This window comes from Hemiscyllium ocellatum, chromosome 7 (assembly GCF_020745735.1).
Source record: "Hemiscyllium ocellatum isolate sHemOce1 chromosome 7, sHemOce1.pat.X.cur, whole genome shotgun sequence".
NCBI classification, from domain to species: Eukaryota; Metazoa; Chordata; class Chondrichthyes; order Orectolobiformes; family Hemiscylliidae; genus Hemiscyllium; species Hemiscyllium ocellatum.
Window position 1 is genome coordinate 73,163,871 of NC_083407.1, and position 25,713 is coordinate 73,189,583.

The window sequence follows — 25,713 nt, forward strand, 5'->3', positions numbered from 1 at the left end:
TGGTCTCTATTAATTTCACTAACAGTTGTTGATCTGCAAACTGTCTCCTCTCCGTATCTCAAACCCCTGATTAGTGGTGAAATGTATTTCTTTTGGCCCTGAAATTCCTCATGAGGAATGAGACCATATTTATATGCAAGTCTCAACAAAGGCTTATTCTATCTCAAGCAGTGTCAGCCTAAACTCATTGCTCTCACACAATGCTCATACATATATTTTCCACTAGGAGTCATCAGTTAACAAAATCCTTTTTGCACTGATTCTCGCACTAACTGGGTGACAGTCAGGCTACTATAATCACCCATTATTAAGCTGGATTGTGTCAATTATGCCTAAAAATATGAACTTAATTTAGGACCTAATTCCTCTAGTGATAGAACCTATAACAAGGGGCATAATCTTCAAATAAAAATTTGGTCATACAGAACTGAAATCAGAGAGTACTTTTTCATATAGGGTTTTGAAATCTAGAATTCAATCCCTTTAAATGCTGTGAATGTTGGTGCTATTGCAATTTTCAAGACTGAGATCCACAGACTTTAATTAACTAGATACATTGAGGGACGGTGAGAGAAGGCAGGTAAATAGAATAAAGAACAATATGGTAAAGGAACTGGCCTTTCTGTACTCCAAGCCTGTGCTGCCACATTTTGCCCTTCCATACGAAAACTAAAAGAGTTGAGAACTTTTCAATCAATGTGCTTGGACATGTTATGATTTTATTTTTATTATTGTCATATGTACTGGAATACAGCAAAATGTATTGTTTTGCATGCTAACCAGACAAATCAAACCTTACCTCGATATAAGTGTGTAAGTGAAGAGAATGCAGAATATGGTGTTACAGCTACCTCGGGCAAGTGGGACTCTAATCCAGAGCTTTTGGTCCAAAGTTAATGATACTACCAGTGCATCACAAGGCCCTCTTTCAACCATGATCTAATTGAATGACAAAGTAGGCTGAAGGAACTGAGTGGCCTTTTCCCTTTCCTGTATATGTCCAGCTCAAGTGACTGAGTCAATCTCTTCTGGGAATACTAAAAAAGATTTACAACAACTTGTATTTATATGGTTCTTTAATGTCAAATGTCACAAGGCATTTCTTGGATATTATCAAGCAAAACTTGACTTTGACCTTTTCTGCAACCTTTTACTTTGTTTTAAGAAGTATATCTCTGGAATCTGGCCACAGAAACAAATTGAATTAATCAGCACACTGAGTTTGCATGAATTAAACAGTATCGGGCCTCTGAGGAAGTTCTTAAAAGCATGGTTAATTTATAGTTGCAAGAGTAATAATGTGTACCTTTTTTAAATAGTTCTTGAATATCAGCAAAGTATTTATTTACTAAAACTGACCACACACTCTATATTGAAGCCAATATATTGTTGTGGTTCACTTTCTAGTTATTTTTATTGTATTAACAAGTGATGGATTAGGCATTCATTAAAAATGTTTTTTTGAGGTAAGCACATTTCATCTGCATTGACAAAACAGTTATCAAGCTTAAAAATATGTATATGTTTAAATGCAGAAAACAAACAAAAAGGGAAAAATAAGTCCTAAAAAATCTGGTTCAAGAAAGACTTTTATATTTATGATTATATAAATGAGTTTGAGCAGAAAAGTTTTGATCATAGTTTGTGCCTAGATTGCTCATGTGCCATTGGCAGAAATTTTACAATGGGATGCTCAAGTCTATATGAGCAGAAATTTCACTCATTCAAAAGGGATTTATTTCATGCCTAGGATTGAAGGTGCAGTTTCCTTTATCTCTCAACAGTCAGTAAACTTAAACAGCAGGAAATCATATATTAACAAGAAGCTCTAAAAGTGTCTAAGTACACTATAGCCTTTATAATCACTGAGTGTCAAGGAAGTGATGTTTTCAGATCTGGGGTTTGCTTGTTGTCCTGCAATTACTGGTTAGCCTTTATTTGCTTTATTGATTGTGCATTCTTTGTGTACTAAGTACATCTCAAGTTCCACATCACATCCCTGTTGACTTTAGATTAGGTCAGGCCAACCGCATGCAAGATTGCTTACAGCATGAATCAGCTCATGTCAGATACTTATTTCTGTAATGCACATGTTTATATGTAATGCACAGCACTTTCAGCATGCAGTCACTTTTTATGAAGTCTCATAATATACAGATGCTTCAGTGAAAACAGATAATTTGTTTTTATGTTTCAAACTAAAGGGGTTTTCAGTTTTGGTGAAGTTTTTTTATTGTAAGAATTTGCCACCAAAATATTTGAGTCCAAAAATTGAGTTGAGTTGAATTGGGTTGTGATATTGGTGTTAAGCAAAAGGCCTGTATTTAAAGAGGTCAGTGACAGGACTGCAGGAAGTTCATTTGCTGGGCATCATTTGTTTATTATCAGTGAGCTGCAGCTACCAGTCCCTGCAAAATTTGACAGTCTTGAGAGGCACTAACATTTTTCCAACACCGATATCAGTTGAGGTTGCAGGTAAAGTCCAGCAAGGCAACTGGGCTGATCGGAAGTGGTAACTGGAATAAAAATGTGATTACTAAGTACATGCTGTAATGAACACTTTATTGTAATATGAAAAAACACCTTCTCTAGAAAATCTGTTACTACACCAGTTTTACAATGTAAAACCGGTGCCTAAACATCCAATACGGCTGGTGACATACATTCACATTGGTAAAGGCTTTTGTATAGGGACCCAGAGCTGAAGGCTGTAACAGTCATTTTAATACTTGGCTTCTCCTGAAAATCAATTTGCAACTAACATCAGCATCCATGAATACTCTGTCATTACTGTCAGGTACTTGGAAGCCAAATCAGCTACCTTCAAAGAAACCCTAGAGGCTTCCTCCCACAAGGCAAACTTGAGAGAAATATTAAATCAATACCTCACTGCTGGTCACTGTTGTGATTTGAAAGAGATTAGCCAGGTGGATCTCATAGATTAGGACCTCCCTGATTAGACCAGGTTAACAGTGCCAATCGGGGAGTCCTGGCTGACGGATATAAACAGGAGGATCAGAGATTCTGGTCATTCATTTTGAGGGAGCTGGGTCAGTGTCAAATACTCTCTACCTGTAAATCAAGGATGACTTGGTGATGGCAAGAGGCCTGTGTGCCATCAGTGAGGCATTGATTTAATATTTCTTTCAAGTTTGCCTTGTGGGAGGAAGCCTCCAGGGTTTCTTTGAAGGTAGCTGATTTGGCTTCCAAGTACCTGACAGTAATGACAGAGTATTCATGGATGCTGATGTTAGTTGCAAATTAATTTTCAGGAGAAGCCAAGTATTAAAATGACTGTTACAGCCTTCAGCTCTGGGTCCCTATACAAAAGCCTTTACCAATGTGAATGTATGTCACCAGCCGTATTGGATGTTTAGGCACCGGTTTTACATTGTAAAACTGGTGTAGTAACAGATTTTCTAGAGAAGGTTTTTTTTACATTTTGTATTGCAATAAAGTGTTCATCACAACATGTACTTAGTAATCACACTTTTTTTGTGAATAAATCTTTGCATTCCACTTCTTCTTGATGAACGGTTAAAGAATGAATGTTGGGCATTTTCTAATTAGATTCATCAAATGGTTCCAAAGTAATTGTTGCTGGTTCCCTTTGTAAAAGTGTACAAGATTTACTGATGCATCATTGATAGAAGAGCTGTTATGCATGTGCTGGAAATGACTTGTTTGGTGTGTAGAAACTAACAGATGGGGCCAGTAGTTACAGCACAATATTTTTTTTGTTTGAGGTAAAGTAAACTTGGAGCTGCATAGAGTTGATTTTGATTTTGCAGCCTGGTTGATAATTGACAGATTTCCTTCCATTCTGTGTGATCATAACTAATCAGATAACACCTCTCTGTACTTTGATCAGAAAACATGATTATTTGGTACAATATTTTAAAATTGCTAATGTCCTAAGTAACATTAATATAAATTGCTTTATAGCAGCCTGTTAAATAACAATAATTTACAATGCAATCAACATATGCTGCCATTAAGATAAAATCTACTTAGTTTGCACCTATCAGAGCTTTTCAAATGATGGTAAATAATTTTATAAGATACTGTTCCTTTGTGGTTTTATGAATTATTTTATTTGAAGGAATAAACATCTCTCTTGGTTCCATAACACAAAAAACATGTAACAACTGCATAACAATTGTCCTTTATTACTTTCTCAGATGTTAATTCTGACAAAGTTGAGAGTTAATTTGTATCAAAGTTTAGCCTTTCTTCAGATGACCCAGTTGATTAAAGTGATGCATAGCTAAACCAAACAAGCCTCAAGTTCACTCCCTGTCCTTTATAAATTAGCGGGTCTGATTAGGATTCTGGCAGCATGCTACAATCAATCTTAGTGCCTCAGGTTAGGAAGAAGAAATTTATCTAGGATTACTGCCTCTGATGATTTTTCAATGTCACCCACTAAATCTGTGCATGCGTTGATGTCAGCTGAAGATAAATCAAGCGTGGCTGTTATGCTCTACAAGATAGAATAACTTGTGAGCGCATTGTCTAGTCCTTATGTGCAAGATTCTCATTCTGGCAAGGTATGTTTCAGTGGAGGGAGTAATTTCATGAGGAAAAAGAGAAAATCGTGATAGCTGTTGAATAGCATATCTAAATCTGTCCCTCCTAATAAATGAGAATTTATTATGAAATTATTTATGAAATTAAAGTTTAGAGGAGCACCAAGAGAAAGACTAGATCAATTCTGGAATGTGGAGGCAAGATTTATCCGTCCGTGTCCTGCTGAAGGAGCAAAGGTTTTAAATAAGCCTCCTCAGGAATGAAAGTAATCTAATCTGCTATTTTTTGTTTGATTTGATAGTGCTAGGAGTTGCTGAGGGGATGTTAAACTAGAAGAGAAGATACCAAGCTTCTTGGTACAAGAAGCAATATGGGAAATAGGTTACATATTAGGATCAAAAGAAGTATTGATCACCACAATACTGATCTGAAATGTGCATCAATCAAAGAAGGAATAGCTTTTGTTTCATATGGCTTGCCTTGAGACTGAGAAATCTGTATAAACTTTATTTATGTCAAGAATAAATGGGAGATTTTCAAATTGTCAACTATGAGTTTTGTTAACATCTTAATGAGTAAAATAAAACTCATTGCAAATGTAAGCATACAGTATGAATATGCTCATCAAACTAGAAGCGATAATGGAATAGTCAATGCAACTTTGTTATGCTAGTTCAAATCAGTTTGAGTTTACTTTTGTACAGTGCATTCCATTCTAACATTATTAATTCTAAGTGCAACATTTCCATTTCTAGCTCACGCTTTGTCTGCGTGTTTATGTTAATTTGGGTTCAGATTTAATGAGGTCTGCTGTACATTTCAGAACATTTTACAAGGACCAGCAGCTCCCATTCTGATAGCAGCGGCTTTGCAGAAGATCCATCCTCTGACATGACCGGACAGTGTCAGGTATTACATTTTTACTTTAAAAATGAAAGAAAATTGTGCTCAAATTTACTTCTTAACAGTTACATTTTAGGTTTTTTTTAGGAGAATGCAAATAATAGGCAGTAGAGGTCAGGAGCAGACCATATGCTTTCTCTCAAATGTTATATGGCTTTTTGAAGGGGACAGTGAAGGAAAAGTATTCATGAAGAGAGGAGAAACTGCAAACTTAACCTTTGATAACCTGAAAGAAGGATCTATTTTTCCAAAATATAGGATACTTTTTGTCAGTTTGTACACTGACACACTCAGATTTAAATGAGTAACAATTTTTTGCGTAACTATAGCAGGTTAATCAACATCTTAAAATAAACCAGAGAGATTTGTATCTGTGCAGTATGTTTTATTTTGGATCTCCAATCCTTGCAGTATTCTGTTTTTAAATTTGCAAGTATTCAATTTTTGAAATTAAATATATCTTTTAACAAACTGCTTATTGACATTTAAGGCCCTACTATTACAGCAATATACTACAATATCATGACGTTTACTAAAGGTGTCCTAATCTGTAATGTGTATCCACTTTAATTACCCATCTAAATTAGCCACACAATGTCAGGGGGATATCTGATTTCTAATGCACGTCCTGTTGACTTTTAAGAATATCTTTAATGTCTAATAAATCTGTTCTATCTGCAGTTGAAACATATACCTGGGGATACTGGTGACCTTTCTGGTGACTGAGCCCCAGCAGATGCTGTAGGTCATGTATTCAGTAACTTTAAAAGCTGAGGAGGTACTAGTATTTGTCAAATAATCAACATTGATTTTTAAATTGGACAGCTGTATTCACTGTTCCCTCCCTTGTGGCTCAGATGCTATGTTGACACATATCTGGTATCATATTCGGATTCTATGGAGCTTATGTTATTCTCTCCTCTTGTTACTTAGCACTTAATGCTTTATTTCTAGAATCTCTTGTTTTATATTTTTTCAGCAGATCAATTAATGCACTGTTGCTGTTTGTAAATTCTTACATGTTGTCGTATTTCTCCCTAATCATTTCTGCAGGGAATTTAACTTGGAATGATTTAAGATTAATAAAGTAAACTTTTTGACTATTTATTTCAAAATATCTTTACAGTGCATTTGGCTTGTATACTAAGTGTACATACTAAGATTGCATTAGATTTTACACATTACATTTCTAGAACAGATGATTGACCTAAATATATTTTTGTGACCAGTTCCAAGTAATAATTTGAGTAATAGAAATATGTTTGTGTGAGAGGCTGTTTTCATTGAATAAAACAGTGGGAACATCTAAGACACTGGTGGGATTTAAAATCAACTTTGAGAGCTCTTGTAGTTAGTTGAGGGTTTATATTTCACAAAACAATGGATTTTTGTTTTGCTATTATTGCTATTTTAATAAAGCAGAAACCTCTCTTTCTATAAATCTCGGCTTTGGAAGCGATTTCTTTTCAATCAGTAGTTGATCAATAACTTTAGCAGCAGTTTCCATTCCAGGAAAGAGTTCCCTTGAGCCAGCAGAATAACAGCATAGAGAGTTTTGTTGGAAAGCATATCTACGAGAACATGACTCTAGTTTGCCACAAATTTAAAAGTTGAAGAGATCCTTGTGGTGAGAAGTCCCCGAGACAGTTCTTTTCTCTTCTACCCAATGGTTCAAAGCCTCGCACTCTATTGTGAAAACTAAATTAACTTTACAGCTGCATAGTTCCTAAATGATCTGTGCCCTTTAGACACATTTGAAAACTGCAAACAGTTATGATATGTACGATGTTTACTGACCTATTTCAGAGTATTGACTTTTTTTTTGAAGTGATGAAAATAAAACTGAGTTTCTTAACTGGATACAAGATCATTTAAATTTAAGCTACTAGTGACTGATTGATTGAATTAATTATTTGAGTTGAATTTTTATGATAATTTTAATTCTTGTGGTCTATCCAAGGGTCCAGATGGTTACCTGCAGGCTATGGGGAGCAGTGCTGATAGCTGTGATAGTGAGACAACAGTCACATCATTAATTGATGACCTTAAAACTCCTCAGAGTTGTGACCAACAGTTTTTCACTCCATTTCAAACACCGGTGGAAAACATGACTCTGGATCTTAAGGAGACAATTTTAGGGTTGAAGGCTGAACTAAATCCTGATGCTGTGATTGATTCACAAGGAGCAATGGTTGAGAACGATGGCAAGGAAGCTGCTGATGTGGACAATTCTGCGCAGTCAGGTGGACAGAAGGCTTTGGATTTTACTGATGAAGAATCTTCATCACAAGGTGACATGACACTGTACCCAGAAAGTGACACAAGGTATGAAAGTGAAGGTGATCTTCCTATATACTCTGGTCATCATAAAGCTGGACAAAGGCAGAGTAGCATGGATTCTGTCCTGAGTTGCTATTCAGAACCTGCTGCTTTAAGTCTAAAGGATGCTGAAGCAATGAGTTTTTCTTCTTCATCAATAGATAAAATTACTACAGTACTTGAGAGAGCTAAAACGAAAACCTATATTGTCTCACATAGCTCAGGAAGAACAAGACGTCCGGTGACCAAAGCAAATGATCGAATAATGCGAGAGGGAGAGAGATCACCCAAGAATGAATCTCTTGCACAGATGAAGCGATCCAATTTCCAAAGGTCCAGCTCACTCCCAACTACACTGCTCAGTCCAGTGCGAGTTGTGTCATCACTAAATGTACAGTTAACACCAGACAGTGGTTCACAGTGCAGTTCACCCTGTTTTACCTACAAATACTCTGCCCTGAAAGGAAAGCAGGAGATGCCTACTAATGATGAGGATGAGCAGTCAACCTGCCGATCAACACTATTTATCCCATTTGCGAAAAGAGAGAATGAAAAACAGTTTGCTTGGAATAGACATCAAGAAATGCCACAACATAGGTTGAGTTCACAGTCATTTCCAATGCCTTCACCTCTGACACAGTCTTGCTGTTCTCTTCATACACTTCCTCCAGACTGGCACGGTCAACCTCTCCACGATCACATGAGAACCAGGAGTATGTGCAGCACTCCCAACCTCATGGAACCTACTTGTGCAACATGTACAGCACCTTTTGGACATTTGTATCCCCAGAGATCCATGGCACACTCTTATCATCACGTTCCCATGAATCCTCCATCTGCTATTGAATCACAGCTTCGTGGAGTCCTTCATGAGATTAGAAGCACAGTACAGAATCTTTCACGGGTAATGAAACATCATTTCACTTAGAGTTGGGGAGTTAAGATTACTTTGCCTATCTTATAAATCTAGAGGTGATTGGAATGCCATTTACTTCAATGTCTAGTGGTAACAAACAAAACGTATATTTCTGAAATGTGTAATTTGAAAGATTAATAACTGTTCATTATTTCATATTCACATTTGTATTGTGTGAGAGAAGTTGGGATTGAGATCTGTGGTTGCATCCTATTAGTGTATCACTGACATATTGATAATGTGAAACATATTCTACCTTTTGATTACTTCAATTTTTCCCTTAATAATTAATGTTAAATCTGTACATGATCTGAATACTTTAAATATGCCTCTTAGCTTTCCAAGAAGCTCCTTGCTAATCAAATTGCTTATGTTTTCAGATCCCAATGTTTCATGGGAGTGATCAGCCCTTTCCTTATTGTTCTTCATCAAGATTAGGTCTTTTACCATTGTATGAAGTAAGTTGCTTTCTGAAACCAAAACAGTCTATTACTTTTTGATGTTTTTATTTATAATGTATCAAAAGTGCTGGTGGGTGGCATGTGTCAGTTGCATTAGTATTGTACAGTATAACTGCTAGTTATCAAATCACATTTCAACAGGGCAAATTTCAATGAAATGCTTTCAGTTTTAAGCATTAATGCATATATCTAGACTAAACCAAAACACACACGCTCTTTTCACAGCACTATAGAAAAACATTGGACAAGTGAGAAGATCACAGATTTGTGAATTTTTGTATTTTGATGGGAATTGATGTAACATATGTAACTTTTATCAACTTCACTATCACAGACACTGCTGTGATTCACAAAAGTGGTCCCACCATGACCTTCTGAAGGGTGACTAGGATTGTATGGTAAATGCAGATGTTGTCAGTGAACCTTACCTCCCATGACATTTTGTTTGATTTCCCTGAGCAAAACAGGAGCTGGATGCAAGGTCTTGCAGCCCTAAGAAAAATCACTTAATCTTTAACTGCAAAAAACTACTTCCTACTGCAACACTGGGAAGTGTATCTTCTGCAGGAACCATGTCATGTCAGAACAAAATTGATTTATAAACTAATGCATTTTGTATCAGAGGTCCCATTTTGTGCTATGGGCACATGAGAATTAGGTGCAAACTCAGCTTAAATTCTACCTGTCAGAAGAGGAGAGTTTTATCTTGGGTGGGGGGGCGGAGGGGAAGCTAAAGAATCTGTTATTGGCTGTGGAAGCAAAGTAAATGAGCCAGTGCTAGTGTTGAAAATGTTATAGCATGGCATCAATGTACTCCCATACATTTTGGACTTTGCAAGATAAATAATTACTGAGGTCAGTTTGATAGAAGAAATAACATGAGTAGAACTTTGGGACAGAGCATTATATTTGCCACTTCACTTGTTTCATGGGCAGATTTTCCACAGTGTTCATTCCAGGTTCGTTGGTGTTATTAACACTCAGAGTCACTGATTCATAAAGATGTAGAGCATGGAACAGACCATTTGGTTCAGTTCAGCCATGCTGACCAGGTATCCTAAACAAGTCTAGTCCCATTTGTCAGCACTTGGCCCATATCCCTCTAAACCCTACCTATTCATATACCTATCCAGATGCCTTTTAAATGTTGTAATTGTCCCAGCCTCCAGCACTTCCTCTGACAGCTCGTTCCACACACGCACTACCCTCAACGTGAAAATGTTGCCCCTTAGATTCCTTTTAGGTTTATGATGAGATGCGAAAGACTTATGTCCTCTAGTTTTGGACTGCCACCCTCAGGGAAACGATCTTGACTATTTACCCTATCCATGCCCCTCATGATGATTCTTGATAGTCCAAAATGGAGGACTAAAAAACGATTGTGGCTGTAAGAGTTGTTCCTTTTTTGTTTTGAGGTATTTTAGGTGTTGGAGCTGATTTCTTCACATTCCAGGAGCACTAATTACTGTTTTATAAGCTGTTGCATTGTTTTGGAGCTTTAGGGGACAAAAAGCTCTTAATGAATATCACAAAAAGGTAGTTATACTTTGAAAGACATGAATTAATGATATCATGACTCTGCTTCTAAACTGAAGTATATCTTCATTGAGTAAAAAATGAGGTCTGCAGATGCTGGAGATCACAGCTGCAAATGTGTTGCTGGTCAAAGCACAGCAGGTTAGGCAGCATCTCAGGAATAGAGAATTCGACATTTCGAGCATAAGCCCTTCATCAGGAATAAGAGAGAGAGAGCCAAGCCGGCTGAGATAAAAGGTAGGGAGGAGGGACTAGGGGGAGGGGCGATGGAGGTGGGATAGGTGGAAGGAGGTCAGAGGAGATGACCTGGGGGGTGCAGTGAGAGAGGGACTCACTGAAATCCTTGTAGAGGGAGGAAGAGAGCTTCTTCAAGGAAGGCATCCTTGTAAGAGGATTCGCAGTAGGTTAAAATCTTCGAGTAAAAAATGAGGTCTGCAGATGCTGGAGATCACAGCTGCAAATGTGTTGCTGGTCAAAGCACAGCAGGTTAGGCAGCATCTCAGGAATAGAGAATTCGACGTTTCGAGCATAAGCCCTTCATCAGGAATAAGAGAGAGAGAGCCAAGCCGGCTGAGATAAAAGGTAGGGAGGAGGGACTAGGGGGAGGGGCGATGGAGGTGGGATAGGTGGAAGGAGGTCAGAGGAGATGACCTGGGGGGTGCAGTGAGAGAGGGACTCACTGAAATCCTTGTAGAGGGAGGAAGAGAGCTTCTTCAAGGAAGGCATCCTTGTAAGAGGATTCGCAGTAGGTTAAAATCTTCGAGTAAAAAATGAGGTCTGCAGATGCTGGAGATCACAGCTGCAAATGTGTTGCTGGTCAAAGCACAGCAGGTTAGGCAGCATCTCAGGAATAGAGAATTCGACGTTTCGAGCATAAGCCCTTCATCAGGAATAAGAGAGAGAGAGCCAAGCCGGCTGAGATAAAAGGTAGGGAGGAGGGACTAGGGGGAGGGGCGATGGAGGTGGGATAGGTGGAAGGAGGTCAGAGGAGATGACCTGGGGGGTGCAGTGAGAGAGGGACTCACTGAAATCCTTGTAGAGGGAGGAAGAGAGCTTCTTCAAGGAAGGCATCCTTGTAAGAGGATTCGCAGTAGGTTAAAATCTTCGAGTAAAAAATGAGGTCTGCAGATGCTGGAGATCACAGCTGCAAATGTGTTGCTGGTCAAAGCACAGCAGGTTAGGCAGCATCTCAGGAATAGAGAATTCGACGTTTCGAGCATAAGCCCTTCATCAGGAATAAGAGAGAGAGAGCCAAGCCGGCTGAGATAAAAGGTAGGGAGGAGGGACTAGGGGGAGGGGCGATGGAGGTGGGATAGGTGGAAGGAGGTCAGAGGAGATGACCTGGGGGGTGCAGTGAGAGAGGGACTCACTGAAATCCTTGTAGAGGGAGGAAGAGAGCTTCTTCAAGGAAGGCATCCTTGTAAGAGGATTCGCAGTAGGTTAAAATCTTCGAGTAAAAAATGAGGTCTGCAGATGCTGGAGATCACAGCTGCAAATGTGTTGCTGGTCAAAGCACAGCAGGTTAGGCAGCATCTCAGGAATAGAGAATTCGACGTTTCGAGCATAAGCCCTTCATCAGGAATAAGAGAGAGAGAGCCAAGCCGGCTGAGATAAAAGGTAGGGAGGAGGGACTAGGGGGAGGGGCGATGGAGGTGGGATAGGTGGAAGGAGGTCAGAGGAGATGACCTGGGGGGTGCAGTGAGAGAGGGACTCACTGAAATCCTTGTAGAGGGAGGAAGAGAGCTTCTTCAAGGAAGGCATCCTTGTAAGAGGATTCGCAGTAGGTTAAAATCTTCGAGTAAAAAATGAGGTCTGCAGATGCTGGAGATCACAGCTGCAAATGTGTTGCTGGTCAAAGCACAGCAGGTTAGGCAGCATCTCAGGAATAGAGAATTCGACGTTTCGAGCATAAGCCCTTCATCAGGAATAAGAGAGAGAGAGCCAAGCCGGCTGAGATAAAAGGTAGGGAGGAGGGACTAGGGGGAGGGGCGATGGAGGTGGGATAGGTGGAAGGAGGTCAGAGGAGATGACCTGGGGGGTGCAGTGAGAGAGGGACTCACTGAAATCCTTGTAGAGGGAGGAAGAGAGCTTATCTTCATTGAACAGGCATCGCCTTCCTTTAATCAAAACATGTTCAGCAAATGATCTATTTAATTTAGGAATGCATGAATGTAAAATCTTACCATTGTACCAGCATTGAATTAAGATACACACAGTACTGTATTAGCAAGCCAAAGTCTAAATTCATCAGAGAGTCTGTGTTCATCAACGTCTTAAAGCTAATGTACACATTAGCTTGATGACAAGTGACATTAAATTTACTTTCATGCAAAATCTCAACAAATGCACTGCATCTGTAACATTAAGTTTTTCTTCAAAACCTTTTTTCAGACTACATATCAAGAGTTGCAGATAATGAGAAGGAATCTGAATTTTTTTAGAACACAGATGATGGACTTGGAATTCATGATGCTGAGGCAGCAAACTTTGGTGTATCAGCATTTATCTGATGAGGAGAGGTGAGATTTTAAAGCCTTGCCATTCATTTATCAGTAGTGATTTTATTTTCATTTATTCCTTTTGTAATACAGATACACAATCCTTTATCCAAAACCCTCGGGACCAACTGGTTTTCGGAATTTGGAATTTTTTTAGATTTCTGTATAAGTAACAGTTTAACAATTAAATTTTATAAAATCTTCCCAAACAGCAGACTCACCTGTGAGTACTACAGGCCCTGAGACAGAATTGATGCCTACCAGTTTTGGGTCACACCCCCATGTCACATCTGAGTGATGTGGGTCAAGTGGGTGTGGAGTTGGTTTAACTGTTTGCATGCCAAACAACCTTGTTAATGAGAGAAAAGTTTCACAAAACGTTATTCGGATTTTGGAGCTTTTCAGATTTTGGATTTTATGTGCCTGTACGATATTATTCCATTTTGCCATTTTTTTCCATTTATTCCATTTTTTTAAAAAACTTACACTATTTTTCCCCTAAGTCCATACTAAATAGGTAATCTCCCTACAAAACTGTTAATATGTGTCGTGCATTTTGAGTGCAGGAAATGTAGGCGATATTTAATTGGAGAAGATAACACAGAAGATTTTATTTAAATTCATTAGGAGTTACTGAACAAAATTTTATTTGATGCAATAAAAGCTAATTGCATTTCACTGCCATTTAGTAAGATACACTGTTTGAAAAGTGAAAGAAGTTGAAAGCTAACCGACAGTTCCTAGATCCGTGAGAGCATTGCAGGGATGTTAGACAAACTGACGGCAACACTGTGCTATAGGATTGGCCTTTCAAGGAGAGGACGTATAAGGGAAATGGTGGGAGACCCTTTAGTTAGGAGAATGGATACCACACAATGCAGCTTAGATTGAGAGTTCCAGAGGCTGTGCTGACTCCCCGTTTAAAGATTGAGATTGTATCCTTGGTTTGCGAGTGGAACTTTGGAATCTAAAAGCTCTGATCCAGTTGTCATAGTCCACATGGTTGCCAATGGCATAGGTAGGACTGAGAAAGAGAATCTGCCAAAGGAGGATAATTTTAATTTAACATCCAAAGCAGGCATTTAGCAAAGCAAGGACTCCAAATAATAGTCGAGAATAAAATGAAAGCTAAAAGCTGCCTCACGCTGATCCTAATAATCTATGTGTCTGTAGATGAGTTCCTCATCAAACGTAGCACCCATTACAGATTGTTGGGCAGAGTTGACCCATCGGGTTAAAATCACTTTGGGCTTCTTATAATGTTCTCTAATTTGGCTTCATACATAATGGCACGTAACTGTGTTTAGTGAGTTCCTCTGATGCTGAAGAAAAGTATTAAAATATTTAATTGTGTTAAAGCAGTGCTGAAATGGAAGTTGGTTAGGCAGTAAAGGGGAAAACGTCTTATTGGGTGATAGTGTTAGTGTTTTTGGGTGTGGTGTGGAGTGGAACTGACTAGATTGGTCTATAAAGAATCAGCATGGACTTGATGTGTCAAATGCGCCTTTCTGAGTCAAAATGATTTTATAAACATCTAGGGACTAATTAAAAAACAAAAACACTACATGAGCTATTATAAAATTGACATACAATAAATAAGATGTGATGGTTGATCACGTGGCTCAAAGATTAAAGTGGGAGAATTATGTTTTGATTAATGTTTCCGCTCATCTGGGATTCTAAAACCAGGTGATTCTTCAAAGTAATGGGTCTCCCATTTAGGAAGGAGAAAATGAGAAATTTCTTCTGAGCTTTGTAATCTTTAGAATTGTCTCCCCAAGAGAGTGGTAGAAGTTGGGAGTCTTTGAATATATCAAGGCTGCCAAGCAGATAATTTCTAGACAAGGGAGTCTAGAGTTATTGGAGGACAGGCATGAAAGTGAAGTTGGGGCCACAATTCTTTCAGGCAGAATCATTGACTTGTAGAGCAGCTTCAATCTGACCAAATGACCTACTCCTGCCATTTCTTGTGCTTTCATGACAAGACTCTTAGTCTGTTGCATGTTATATTGTCACAAATATATATCCGTAGATGTCTAGTATAATATATAATCTTCATTGACTAAAATATAATGTTAGTGTAAACCAGGTCACAAGTGTTCAGGCTGATTACAGTCAGTTTCAAGGTGCAGATCTATTGTCAGTTCATTTTTATAAAGTGTCTACTTAATGGATTTGTAAATTCTCAGTTGTCTGGTTTTAAGATTAAAAATCCTTTAGATTTAATGTATATTTTATAAGGACTGATGGTGTAATCTTTTATCAGTATTTCCTCCAAGGTTTGAAAATCTATCACATCCTGATGATCAGATTGGCTGCAAAATTTTTTTTGGCATTTACATTTAATTCACTGCCATTTCTCCTCCAAATCTGCTCAACAAGAAGAAATCCTGTTTCTCTCTTTGACATGATTACCATTTGAGGAACGATCTGCATTTGAAATGTTAATGTGTGTTTTCTTATCAGTTGCTACCTGACCACCTGTCTGTTTGCAGCATTTTCTCTGTAAGTTACATAATTCAAAGGTGTCATTTGACCAAGTCAATCAATAATTTCAGCATGACACCTTCCAACGAACGCTCCACTATTGCCCACCTAGTCAAGCATTCCTCTTGCTTTTATACTTAGCTGCATTGAGCTTCAGTCTACTGTGGTAACTAGATGATGTTTTGCTATTTTGAGACCATTCATGGATAATGTCAGCCCTGTCTCTATTCAACCTCTGCCTTTTGGGCATTCACATTTGTTTTAAAAATAACTTGTTAGCTGTGAAGCATGTTGAGACATCTTGAGAATATATACGGTGGTATACATAGAACATAGAAAAGTACAGCTCAGAACAGGCCCTTTGGTCCATGATGATGTGCGGAGGATTATTCCTAATCTAAAATAAGATAAAATAACCTAACCTACGCACCCCTCAAGTCACTGCTGTCCATGTGCATGTCCAGCAGTCGCTTGATTGTCCCTAATGACTCTGTTTCCACCCACGAAAACATGTTTCTTTCTATTTTTTCATCCTACTTGTATTTTCTTCCAGCTGTATCTCTATGAGCAATTTAATCTTCTATTACACTAGCTTACTATTTTGATAAATTCTTCACTTATCTCAATTTGTCCCCTCCACTTCAACAGTCTACCAAACTTGGTGTGATCCATGAATTTTACTGACCTGCATTGAACTTCTGTATTCAGGTGATTTCATGTAAGTTAAAAGCTACACCATTGATCTCCAGCCACTGCATAAGCACTTCTCCCTATCTCCACACCCCTCCTCTCTAAAATGTACATGAATCTTTGAGCTGTAATCTTAACTATTTCCAAATTCTACTGTGAATCAGTCATTAATTTCAAGAATGGTTTATTCCTAAGTAGCAGTCAAACTCACATAAAAGTCAACTCTTGATTTCTGGTCAAAAAATCCAAACTCTTTCTACTCACCACCTGCATGCCAACAAAGTCAGTTTTGTCATGATGTAAACCTACTCATAGGTGGAGAATAGAAAGACGCACCATTAAAGGTGGCAGTTCAACTCTTCATGCCTGTGCACGTCGACACATGATGTCAATATTACTATCTCTGTAATGCATGCTGTGTTTCCAATAGTTCCATTTCCTAATATGTCAATATGGCACAACCTTAGAACAGCAAATGTACAGCCCAGTTGAAACTTCAAGCCATTGAGATTGCCAGTTACGCAAGTAATTGTGCAGCATGTGGCTGTAGTTGAACAGTTATGAAAAGCACCAGACTGGGACTGTCAGTTTCTCATTGATCTTCCAAATCTTCTAAAATAAAGCATAAGGAATTAAAACATTACAGATTTCAAAGGCAACCTTGGGCCATGTACCAGGCTATGAAGAGAAACAATTTTGAACTGCAACAGATGATCAAGATTTCACATGCTTTTATATTAGGTTTTCATTGAAATTATTTTTTGGCTCCTTCTGTGCTACATTTTGGAGCGAGGTTGAACAGTTTTGATTCTAACACCTCCGAGATAGCCAAGAATTTGTAACCATGCAAAAGTGCTCCCTTAGCTGTTGCCTAAAAGTTAGCTTTGTGGTCTCTAGTTTTACACAGTCTTACAACCATTCGCTGGTTGAGGTTCCCTGATTTGTTACCATTCCAGATTAGATTAGATTAGACTTAGATTAGACTTACAGTGTGGAAACAGGCCCTTCGGCCCAACAAGTCCACACCGACCCGCCGAAGCGCAACCCACCCATACCCCTACATTTACCCCTTACCTAACACTACGGGCAATTTAGCATGGCCAATTCACCTGAGCCGCACATCTTTGGACTGTGGGAGGAAACCGGAGCACCCGGAGGAAACCCACGCAGACACAGGGAGAACGTGCAAACTCCACACAGTCAGTCGCCTGAGTCGGGAATTGAACCCGGGTCTACAGGCGCTGTGAGGCAGCAGTGCTAACCACTGTGCCACCGTGCCGCCCACACGTATCTCGAATCATTTAAGCACCCAGGTGAGAAGAGACAAACTGGATCCCCTTCCCTTTTTACCCGAGGTTAGTCATAACAAGGTTAATTTTGAAAAATAAGTTTCCCTGGTGAATACCTTTCTCCCAGAGTAAGTTAATTTATTTTAAAAGGCGCCAATACAACAGGTTTAAGTGAATCAAGAGCAAAATGGGATAATTAGTTCCTATCTGCGCTGAGAAATAATAATGCAATATAAGAACACAGATTAGGAATGAGATGTGAGTCCCCCCCAAAAAAAGTTAACAATGTAATAAATGCTGATCATCTCAAGTCATTGTCATCAGACTGCAGGGTTTTTGCAATGTTGAATATTTTATTAATTTCTTTTTTAAAAAATGCCTTCAGTCCATTCCAGTGAAATTAGGTTTAGTTTTATCTTCAAAGTAATGTTGTATGAGTTATCTATTTCTTTTAAGTGGAAATGTTCAGTTCAGTTAAAATGTCAAGCCAATCTCTGGATTTTATTGTTGCTCTGAATTTGATTTCATGCCCAGAATTGTGTCTTAGAGAAAAACTGTGATGAATAGTTCATTGCTTTAGCTATAATGTAGTGATACTATGGTCATTGCTTTCTGAATTGTTTCAAGTATGCCACATGAAAGCACTGAATGTCTCACGTCCTCAAATATTGAAATGTAACGTATGTCAAGAGCATTTAAAGCAGAAAAAGAAGATTGAGTATTTTATCTTCGGTTGCAGACAAGAAGCTGACCAACTGCAGAACCTTCGAAATTGCGTGCGTATGGAACTCCAAGAGTTGGAATTTCAACTGGAGGAGCGATCGTTGTCTCTGGAAGAACAGCTCAAAGCCCCGAACCAGTACACCATGTTTAATCCTCCACCTTGTTCTGTGAGTTACATGCATTTAGTCCTATTGATCCTTTTTCTAAATTACTATATTGGATGGATATTTTAAATAACTTTGATCTTCCTGAAATGTATTTTTTTTCTTGCTTCGTTTGGCCAAATCTGGCATCCTTTGAAATGAGGGAGAGCTTGTAGGAGTTGTGCCCAAGGCACTTTCATTGGCTTTTGCTTTTGGACATTGCCTTTTGCTTTTGAATTTATTCTGCAGAGAAATGCCAGACCCTCCATTTGGTATTTCATACCCCCTGCAAATGAAATTGGGAAATGAATTATTGCGACTGCCTCTGTTAATGCTCAATGCCATTCCTGGCACTCATAGATTCTAATCAGGTCATACGTTAATTGCTCCTAACTGACCTGAATTATCAGCAGACTATCATTCCAAGTTTCAAGATGGCATTGGAGAGTGGCAACACTATACAACACTTTTCACTGTATCACGTGACAATAAATAAATCAAATCAAATCAAAATCCAATGAAATTGCTAGCCATTTCTAAATGCTATCTTGTTGTCTTATGAAAGTTTATGTCCTAGGCCTGCAACAGTGTTCAAATGAAACCCAGTGTAAGCTGCAGAAACAGCATCTCATTTCCCATGTTGGCACTTTACAACCTTCAGAACTCAATATTGAGTTCAACAACTCAAGGCGAAGAACTCTGCTCTCCACTTTGAGTATCCCCTCACCGTTCTCCCCAGGTCTTGTCTTGTTTGTATGGGTTTGCTGAGCTTGTGATGCCTACCATTAATATCCATTCTTCATCTATATCTTTTCTCTGCTACCATTGACACTCCTGCTGATATTTGCTCTGAGCACCTTTCCCTACTGTTTCATTTGCTGGGGCTCCCATCTGTTGACAGCATTAAATCTATCATTTTACTGGTCTCTTCGATTCCAAATAAACATTAGGTTGGACTCATAACATTAACTCTGTTTCTCAACCGATGCTGCCAGACCTGTTGAGTTTCTCCAGCACTTTTTGTTTTTACTTCTGAATGATTAGCCCGCTTCTCCAAGGTTCAGTGGAGAAATGTCCTTCAGTTAAATGGGAGGACCAAAACAATTATCCTTGATTCCTACTCTTAAATTTTATTCTCCATCTTTCCCAGAAAAATACACTCCATCCCTCTCCTTGGCAATTTCCAGAGTCCGAATCGAACAATTCACAACCTTCATATATTTGACCCTGAGGTGAATTACTGGGGTAGAATTCTCACTTTACCTCTTGGAGACACATTAAATTACTGCAGGGTAACCAGCACTGATGGCAATGCATTCTCTGCCTTTCTGGCCTTTGCATTTTTCTCTGGAGCATTCGCTCCCTCTCCAAAATATTTTTCTTTTGTTTTGTGTCTTGTCGAGCCCTGCAGATCCTGCATGCTTTTCTCAAAAGCTGACAGTTTTGGGGACACAGTTAATGAGCAGTAATCTTGTAATAAAGGAAAATATGTTAGAAAGCAGGGTTTCAACAAAAGGAAGGTAGTGCACCTGATATTTTGAAATCCACCATTTTGTCTTCTAGCTTGCGATTTAGAACATTGAACATTAAGGCACAGGAACATGCCCTGTGGCCTATGATGTCGTGCCAAACATGACATTGGATAGTGAGGAGGGCTGTTGTTGGCTGCAAAGGGACTTAGAAATGATGCAGAGGTGGACTGAGGAGTGGAAGATGGAGTTCAACCCTGTCAAGTGTGAAGTTGTCCATTTTGGAAGGACAAATAAGAATGTGGAATACAGGGTTAATGGTAGGGTTCTTAGTAAGGTGGAGGAGCAGGGGGATCTTGGGGTCTATGTTCATAGCTCTTTGAAAGTTGCCACTCAGGTGGATAGAGCTTGTAAGAAGGCCTATGGTATATTAGCGTTCATTAGCAGAGAGATTGAATTCAAGAGTCATGAGGTGATGTTGCAGCTGTTCAGGACCTTAGTAAGGCCACATTTGGAGTACTGTGTGCAGTTCTGGTCGCCTCAATTTAGGAAAGATGTGGAAGCTTTGGAGAGGGTGCAGAGGAGACTTACCAGGATGTTGCCTGGAATGGAGAATAGGTTGAGAGTGCTAAGCCTTTTCTCATTGGAACGTTGAAGGATGAGGGGTGACTTGATAGAGGTTTATAAGATGATCAGGGAAATGGATAGAGTAGACAGTCAGAGACTTTTTCCCCGGGTACAACAGAGTGTTACAAGGGGACATAAACTTAAAGTGAAGGGTGGAAGGTATAGGGAGGATGTCAGGGGCAGGTTCTTTACCCAGAGAGTGGTGGGGGCATGGAATGCGCTGCCTGTGGGAGTGGCAGAGTCAGAATCATTGGTGACCTTTAAGCGGTAATTGGATAGGTACATGGATAGGTGCTTAAGCTAGGACAAATGTTCGGCACAACATCGGGGCCGAAGGGCCTGTTCTGTGCTGTATTGTTCTATGTTTTATGTTCTATGACACCAAATTAGACCATTCCCTTCTGCCTGCCGTTAATCCATATCACTCCATTCCTTGCATATCTGTGTGCTTATCTAAAAGCCCCTTAAATCCCCTTGTATGTGCCTCCACTACCACCCCAGACTCCTACCACACTCTCTGTAGAAACAAAAACTGCCCCTCATCTGTTCTTTGAATTTCCCCCTCTCATCTTAAATGCCTGTCCCTTTGTATTAGACATTTCAACTCTTGGGGAAAAAGGATTCTGACCGTCAACCCTATCTATGCATCTCATAATTTTATAAACTTTGTATCAAGTGTCCTCTCCACCTTTGCCACTCAAGAGAACACACCCTGAATTTTTCTAGCCTCCCCTTATAGCTCAAAGCCTCTGATCCAGGCAGCATCCTGGTAAACATCGTTCTGCATCCTCTCCAAAGCCTCCACATCCTTCCTGTAATGTAGCGACCAGAACTGAACTCAAAACTCTAAGTATGGCCAAACCAAACCCTTATAAAACTGCAACATGACATCCTGAATGTTTTACTCAATTCCTGACTAATAAAGGCAAGCATGCCGTATACCACTTTTACCACTTTATCTACTTGCGTGGCCACTTTTCTTTAAAATTCCATGGAACTGGAAAAGGCAATATGTTTGCTGACCAGAATTTGCATGCTACATGTTTTGAATGATTTTGTTCTCTCACATTTCAGGGGACATTCACTGATAACGTAGATTCTGCTTCTTCCTCCTCTCTCAATGTAATGGAACCGGTATGTAAATTACATTGTCCCATGAACAATTTTTATATACAAACAGTGATTATATATAAACTGCTTTGCAGCACTCAATCTTTTGAACTGGAAACTCCTGATCTCCTCCTATGAACTATATATCAATGCAGACGATCCAATGTGATTGACTTCTGTCTACATTTATAACTTTTATAAGTGGGATCAGCACTTTCTCACATTCTGTTGTCAATTGCAATGCAGGTTAGTCCCTGTATCATTGAATATCGTGAATTTGTGTGAATCTAGTAAATGATGTCAATTAGATTCCCAAATTCTTTATACTTATGTTGTGCTCATTTTCTATTATTTTACTTAATAATATTTTGGAAAAAATGGTTTCAATTATATTTGCTATCTTATTGATCAAGTTGATGCTGAATGTCACCCATTGCTGTTCAGAAGTATAAGACATGGCTTGGTTGAAATATAAAAAATTGTCACTGGTCTCGGTGTGGATGTGGAAAGGGTTTTTATAAATCTCTGGTAGGGGAATCTACAACAAAGGGTCACTTTTTAAAAATAAAGAGGCACCTATTTATGGGCGGCACGGTGGCACAGTGGTTAGCACTGCTGCCTCACAGCGCCTGAAACCCGGGTTCAATTCCCGACTCAGGCGACTGACTGTGTGGAGTTTGCACATTCTCCCCGTGTCTGTGTGGGTTTCCTCCAGGTGCTCCGGTTTCCTCCCACAGTCCAAAAATGTGTGGGTCAGGTGAATTGGCCATGCTAAATTGCCCGTAGCGTTAGGTAAGGGGTAAATGTAGGGGTATGGGTGGGTTGCGCTTCGGCGGGTCGGTGTGGACTTGTTGGGCCGAAGGGCCTGTTTCCACACTGTAAGTAATCTAATCTAATTTAAGGCAGCGATAAGGAAAAGTTTTCAGTCAGTGTTTCAGCAATTTCTTAGAACGATTTTCCTCAAAAAAACAGTGGAGATAGAATCTTTGAACATTTTTAAGGCAGAGGTCATTGGATCCTTGATAAGCAAAGGGTGAAACATTATTGAGGGTGAGCAGGAATGTGGATTCAGTCATGATCTAACGAATGGCAGAGCAAGTTCAAAAGGCTGTGTGGCCTTATCGTGCTCCTAATTTGACTGATGACACCAAATTAGGAGATGTAGTGGACAGTGAAGAAGGTTATCTCAGAGTACAATGGGATCTTGATCAGGTGAGCTAATGGGCTGAAGAATGGCAGATGGAGTTGAATTTAGATAAATGTGAGGTGCTGCGTTTCTGGAAAGGCAAATCAGGGCAGAACGTTTACTCTTAATGGTAAGGTCATGGGGAGTGTTGCTGAACAAAGAGACAGTGCAGGTTCATAGCTCCTTGAAAGTGGAGTCACAGGTAGATAGGATAGTAAAGGAGGTGTTTGGTATGCTTTACTTTTTGGTCAATGCATTGAGTATCAGAAATGGGAGGTCATGTTGTGGCTGTATAGGATGTTAGTTGGGCCAGTGTTGGAACACTTCATTCAATTCTGGTCTCCTTCCTAGGAAGGATGTTGTGAAACTTGTCAATCTTTTCTGAACTCTTTCAAGAATGTTACCAGGGTTGGAGGGTTGGAGCTATAGAGAGAGGTGGAGTAGACTGGGACTGTTTTCCCTGGAGCATCAGAGGCTGAGGGGTGACCTTATAGAGGTTTATAAAATCATGAGCATGGATAAGGCAAATAGACAACGTTTTTTCCCTGGATTGGTGAAGTCCAAAATTTGAGGGCATGGGTTTATGATGAGAGGGGAAAGATTTAAGAGATCTAAGGGACAACTTTTTCACACAGAGGGTGATGCATATCTGGAATGAGCTGTCAGAGGAAGTGGTGGAAGTTGGTACAATTATGACATTTAAAAAGACATCTGGATGGGTACATGAATAGTTTGGATTTCAGGGATATGGGCCACTTGCTGGCACATGGGTCTAGATTAATTTAAGATTCTGGTTGGTCTGGACAAGGTGGACTGAAGGGTTTTTTTTTCTGTTGTACATCTCTAGGACTATGACTCCATGATCAGTTAGTAACAGGAAGAGCAGAACTATTTTGATAATTCACTTTCTAATGGCCAGCATAGGCACAATTGACCAAATGATTGCCTTCTATGCTGTAAGATTCAATCTTTCAATTGTATTGATCAAGAACGCAAGTAGTCATTTATTAAAAATTGCTAATCACATCATGACACTTTTTTAAAACTGAGATGCAAAAGAATTTCTTCTCTCGGGTAGTGAATATCTGGAATTTTCTACCCAAAGAGTTGTGGAGACTAGATTGTTGTAAGGTCCATTTGAAAAATTAAGGAGGTGAGGCCCAATAGGAGCTGGCATGAAAGAGAACTTGAGGCTTGGGGCAGATCAGTCATGATCTTGTAGGATGGAGGAGAAAGTTTGAGGGGCTGAATAGCCAACTCTTATTTCTTTGCTGATATTGCAACAAATTCCCAGCCACGACGTACTAATGATAGAGGATACATGCTAATGAATGCAAGAAAAGAGCTGAATGTGGGTTTTATCATTCTCCCTCTGATACCTAAATGTTCTGTACAACAGATCTGAAATGTGTATGGTGTAGGAACAATGAATATTGAAGTCAGTCTTGAAATAAGGAAACATTTTAAAGCACTGATTTTAAATTACTGATGCTTCAAGAGCATTCCTAACTGGCCCATGAATGAATATGGAAAATAGAATACATAAGTCTAATGTAAAACTAATTCAGAATAAGTTGGAAGCTTTAGTTTTCTTTGTTGTAAAGTAATAACTTTATATACACACACACACACACACACACACACACACACACACACACACACACACACACACACACACACACACACACACACACACACACACACACACCTCATCTGCCCCAATCATATTGCCGTTGTAATAACCTGGGAATGCTTACCATTGTAATGATTTTAACTGATTTAAGCAAAGTGATATTTTTAGTTTATCCATGTTTACATATATAATTCCTTACTTAGCACTAAATGACACAGGTAAAATAGAAAATAAAATTTGCATCAAATAAGCTTGTTCTCTCCTGTTGAAAGGTGGAAATTTCCAGTAATGTATTATTTTCTGTATAATATTCTGTCACTGATTTATTGTTAATTTTTGTTTAAATCCAGGTAAATGAGCTTTTGAGGGAACAGTCTTACCTTCGATCTGAACTAGGGTTCTCTGAACCTTTAGGAGATGAATGTGATTACCCGCAATCCTACTCTACACCCTGCACTAACTTAGACTCAACTTCACGTTGTTCGAGCCCAGGCCAGATGCCTAAATATTCAAGGTCTCTGGGTCACAATTATCAAGGTGCACCAAGCTCTACTGTACACTCCGAAAAATCAGCAACCCCAGCTACCTCGTCGTCGCAAAGCAAGCAGGTTTATCGTGCTTCAGTTATGCTGACTCCCTCACTCCCTGCCCGAGTTGGACAGGGAAAGCAGGTTACAGAAGACAGGTCGTCACCAGGATCTGTGCAGCTGAAGTCAGGAAGTGAGACGCCTGAACTGACTGGAGCTACAGCAGTCCCTAATGCTAAAGAAGCACAAAGCAACATTTTGGATCATCCAGAATTTCAGAACGTTCTGCAAGAGGTCAGTGATTTTAATGTACCGGAATCTGTTGAGGTACTGAAGGCTGTAGCAGTAAGTGGTCCTGGGAAGCTTGGAAATGTCCCACTTCTTGTAAATCCATGCTCACCTCAGTAACCAATGGGGCAATAGTTTTCCTTGCACCTCAAAAATATCGGTTGGGTAATTTTGATTGTATCTTGAGGGAGTTTAAGTTCAGAAATCTTTCACTGCTTCTGTGCAGATTGCAAATGATATTCTAAAATCTCTGTTAACTGCTGATGAAAATTAAACAAGCAGAACGTGTATCTATTTAGTGAACTGTGCATTGCATTTCAGTCAAATAAATTCTTTCGTCTGTATTTTCTGCTGGCCAGACACTTGTTATTCTAGCAT

General features: G+C 39.3%; 1 protein-coding gene across 5 annotated transcripts in view; it reads left to right on the forward strand.

Moving 5' to 3' along the window:
• The window catches only part of itprid2 (ITPR interacting domain containing 2), a 156,704-nt gene that overhangs the window by 122,290 nt on the left and 8,701 nt on the right, over positions 1-25,713 (forward strand). For 4 of the 5 annotated variants that reach the window (XM_060827339.1, XM_060827338.1, XM_060827340.1 and 1 more), the window contains 7 exons: positions 5,354-5,439; positions 7,394-8,656; positions 9,049-9,126; positions 13,057-13,184; positions 18,369-18,519; positions 21,666-21,725; positions 24,871-25,341. In XM_060827339.1, coding sequence (XP_060683322.1) covers positions 5,354-5,439; positions 7,394-8,656; positions 9,049-9,126; positions 13,057-13,184; positions 18,369-18,519; positions 21,666-21,725; positions 24,871-25,341 — 2,237 coding nt within the window. The remainder of the gene's footprint in view (positions 1-5,353; positions 5,440-7,393; positions 8,657-9,048; positions 9,127-13,056; positions 13,185-18,368; positions 18,520-21,665; positions 21,726-24,870; positions 25,342-25,713) is intronic. The other variant, XM_060827343.1, reaches the window with a different exon arrangement.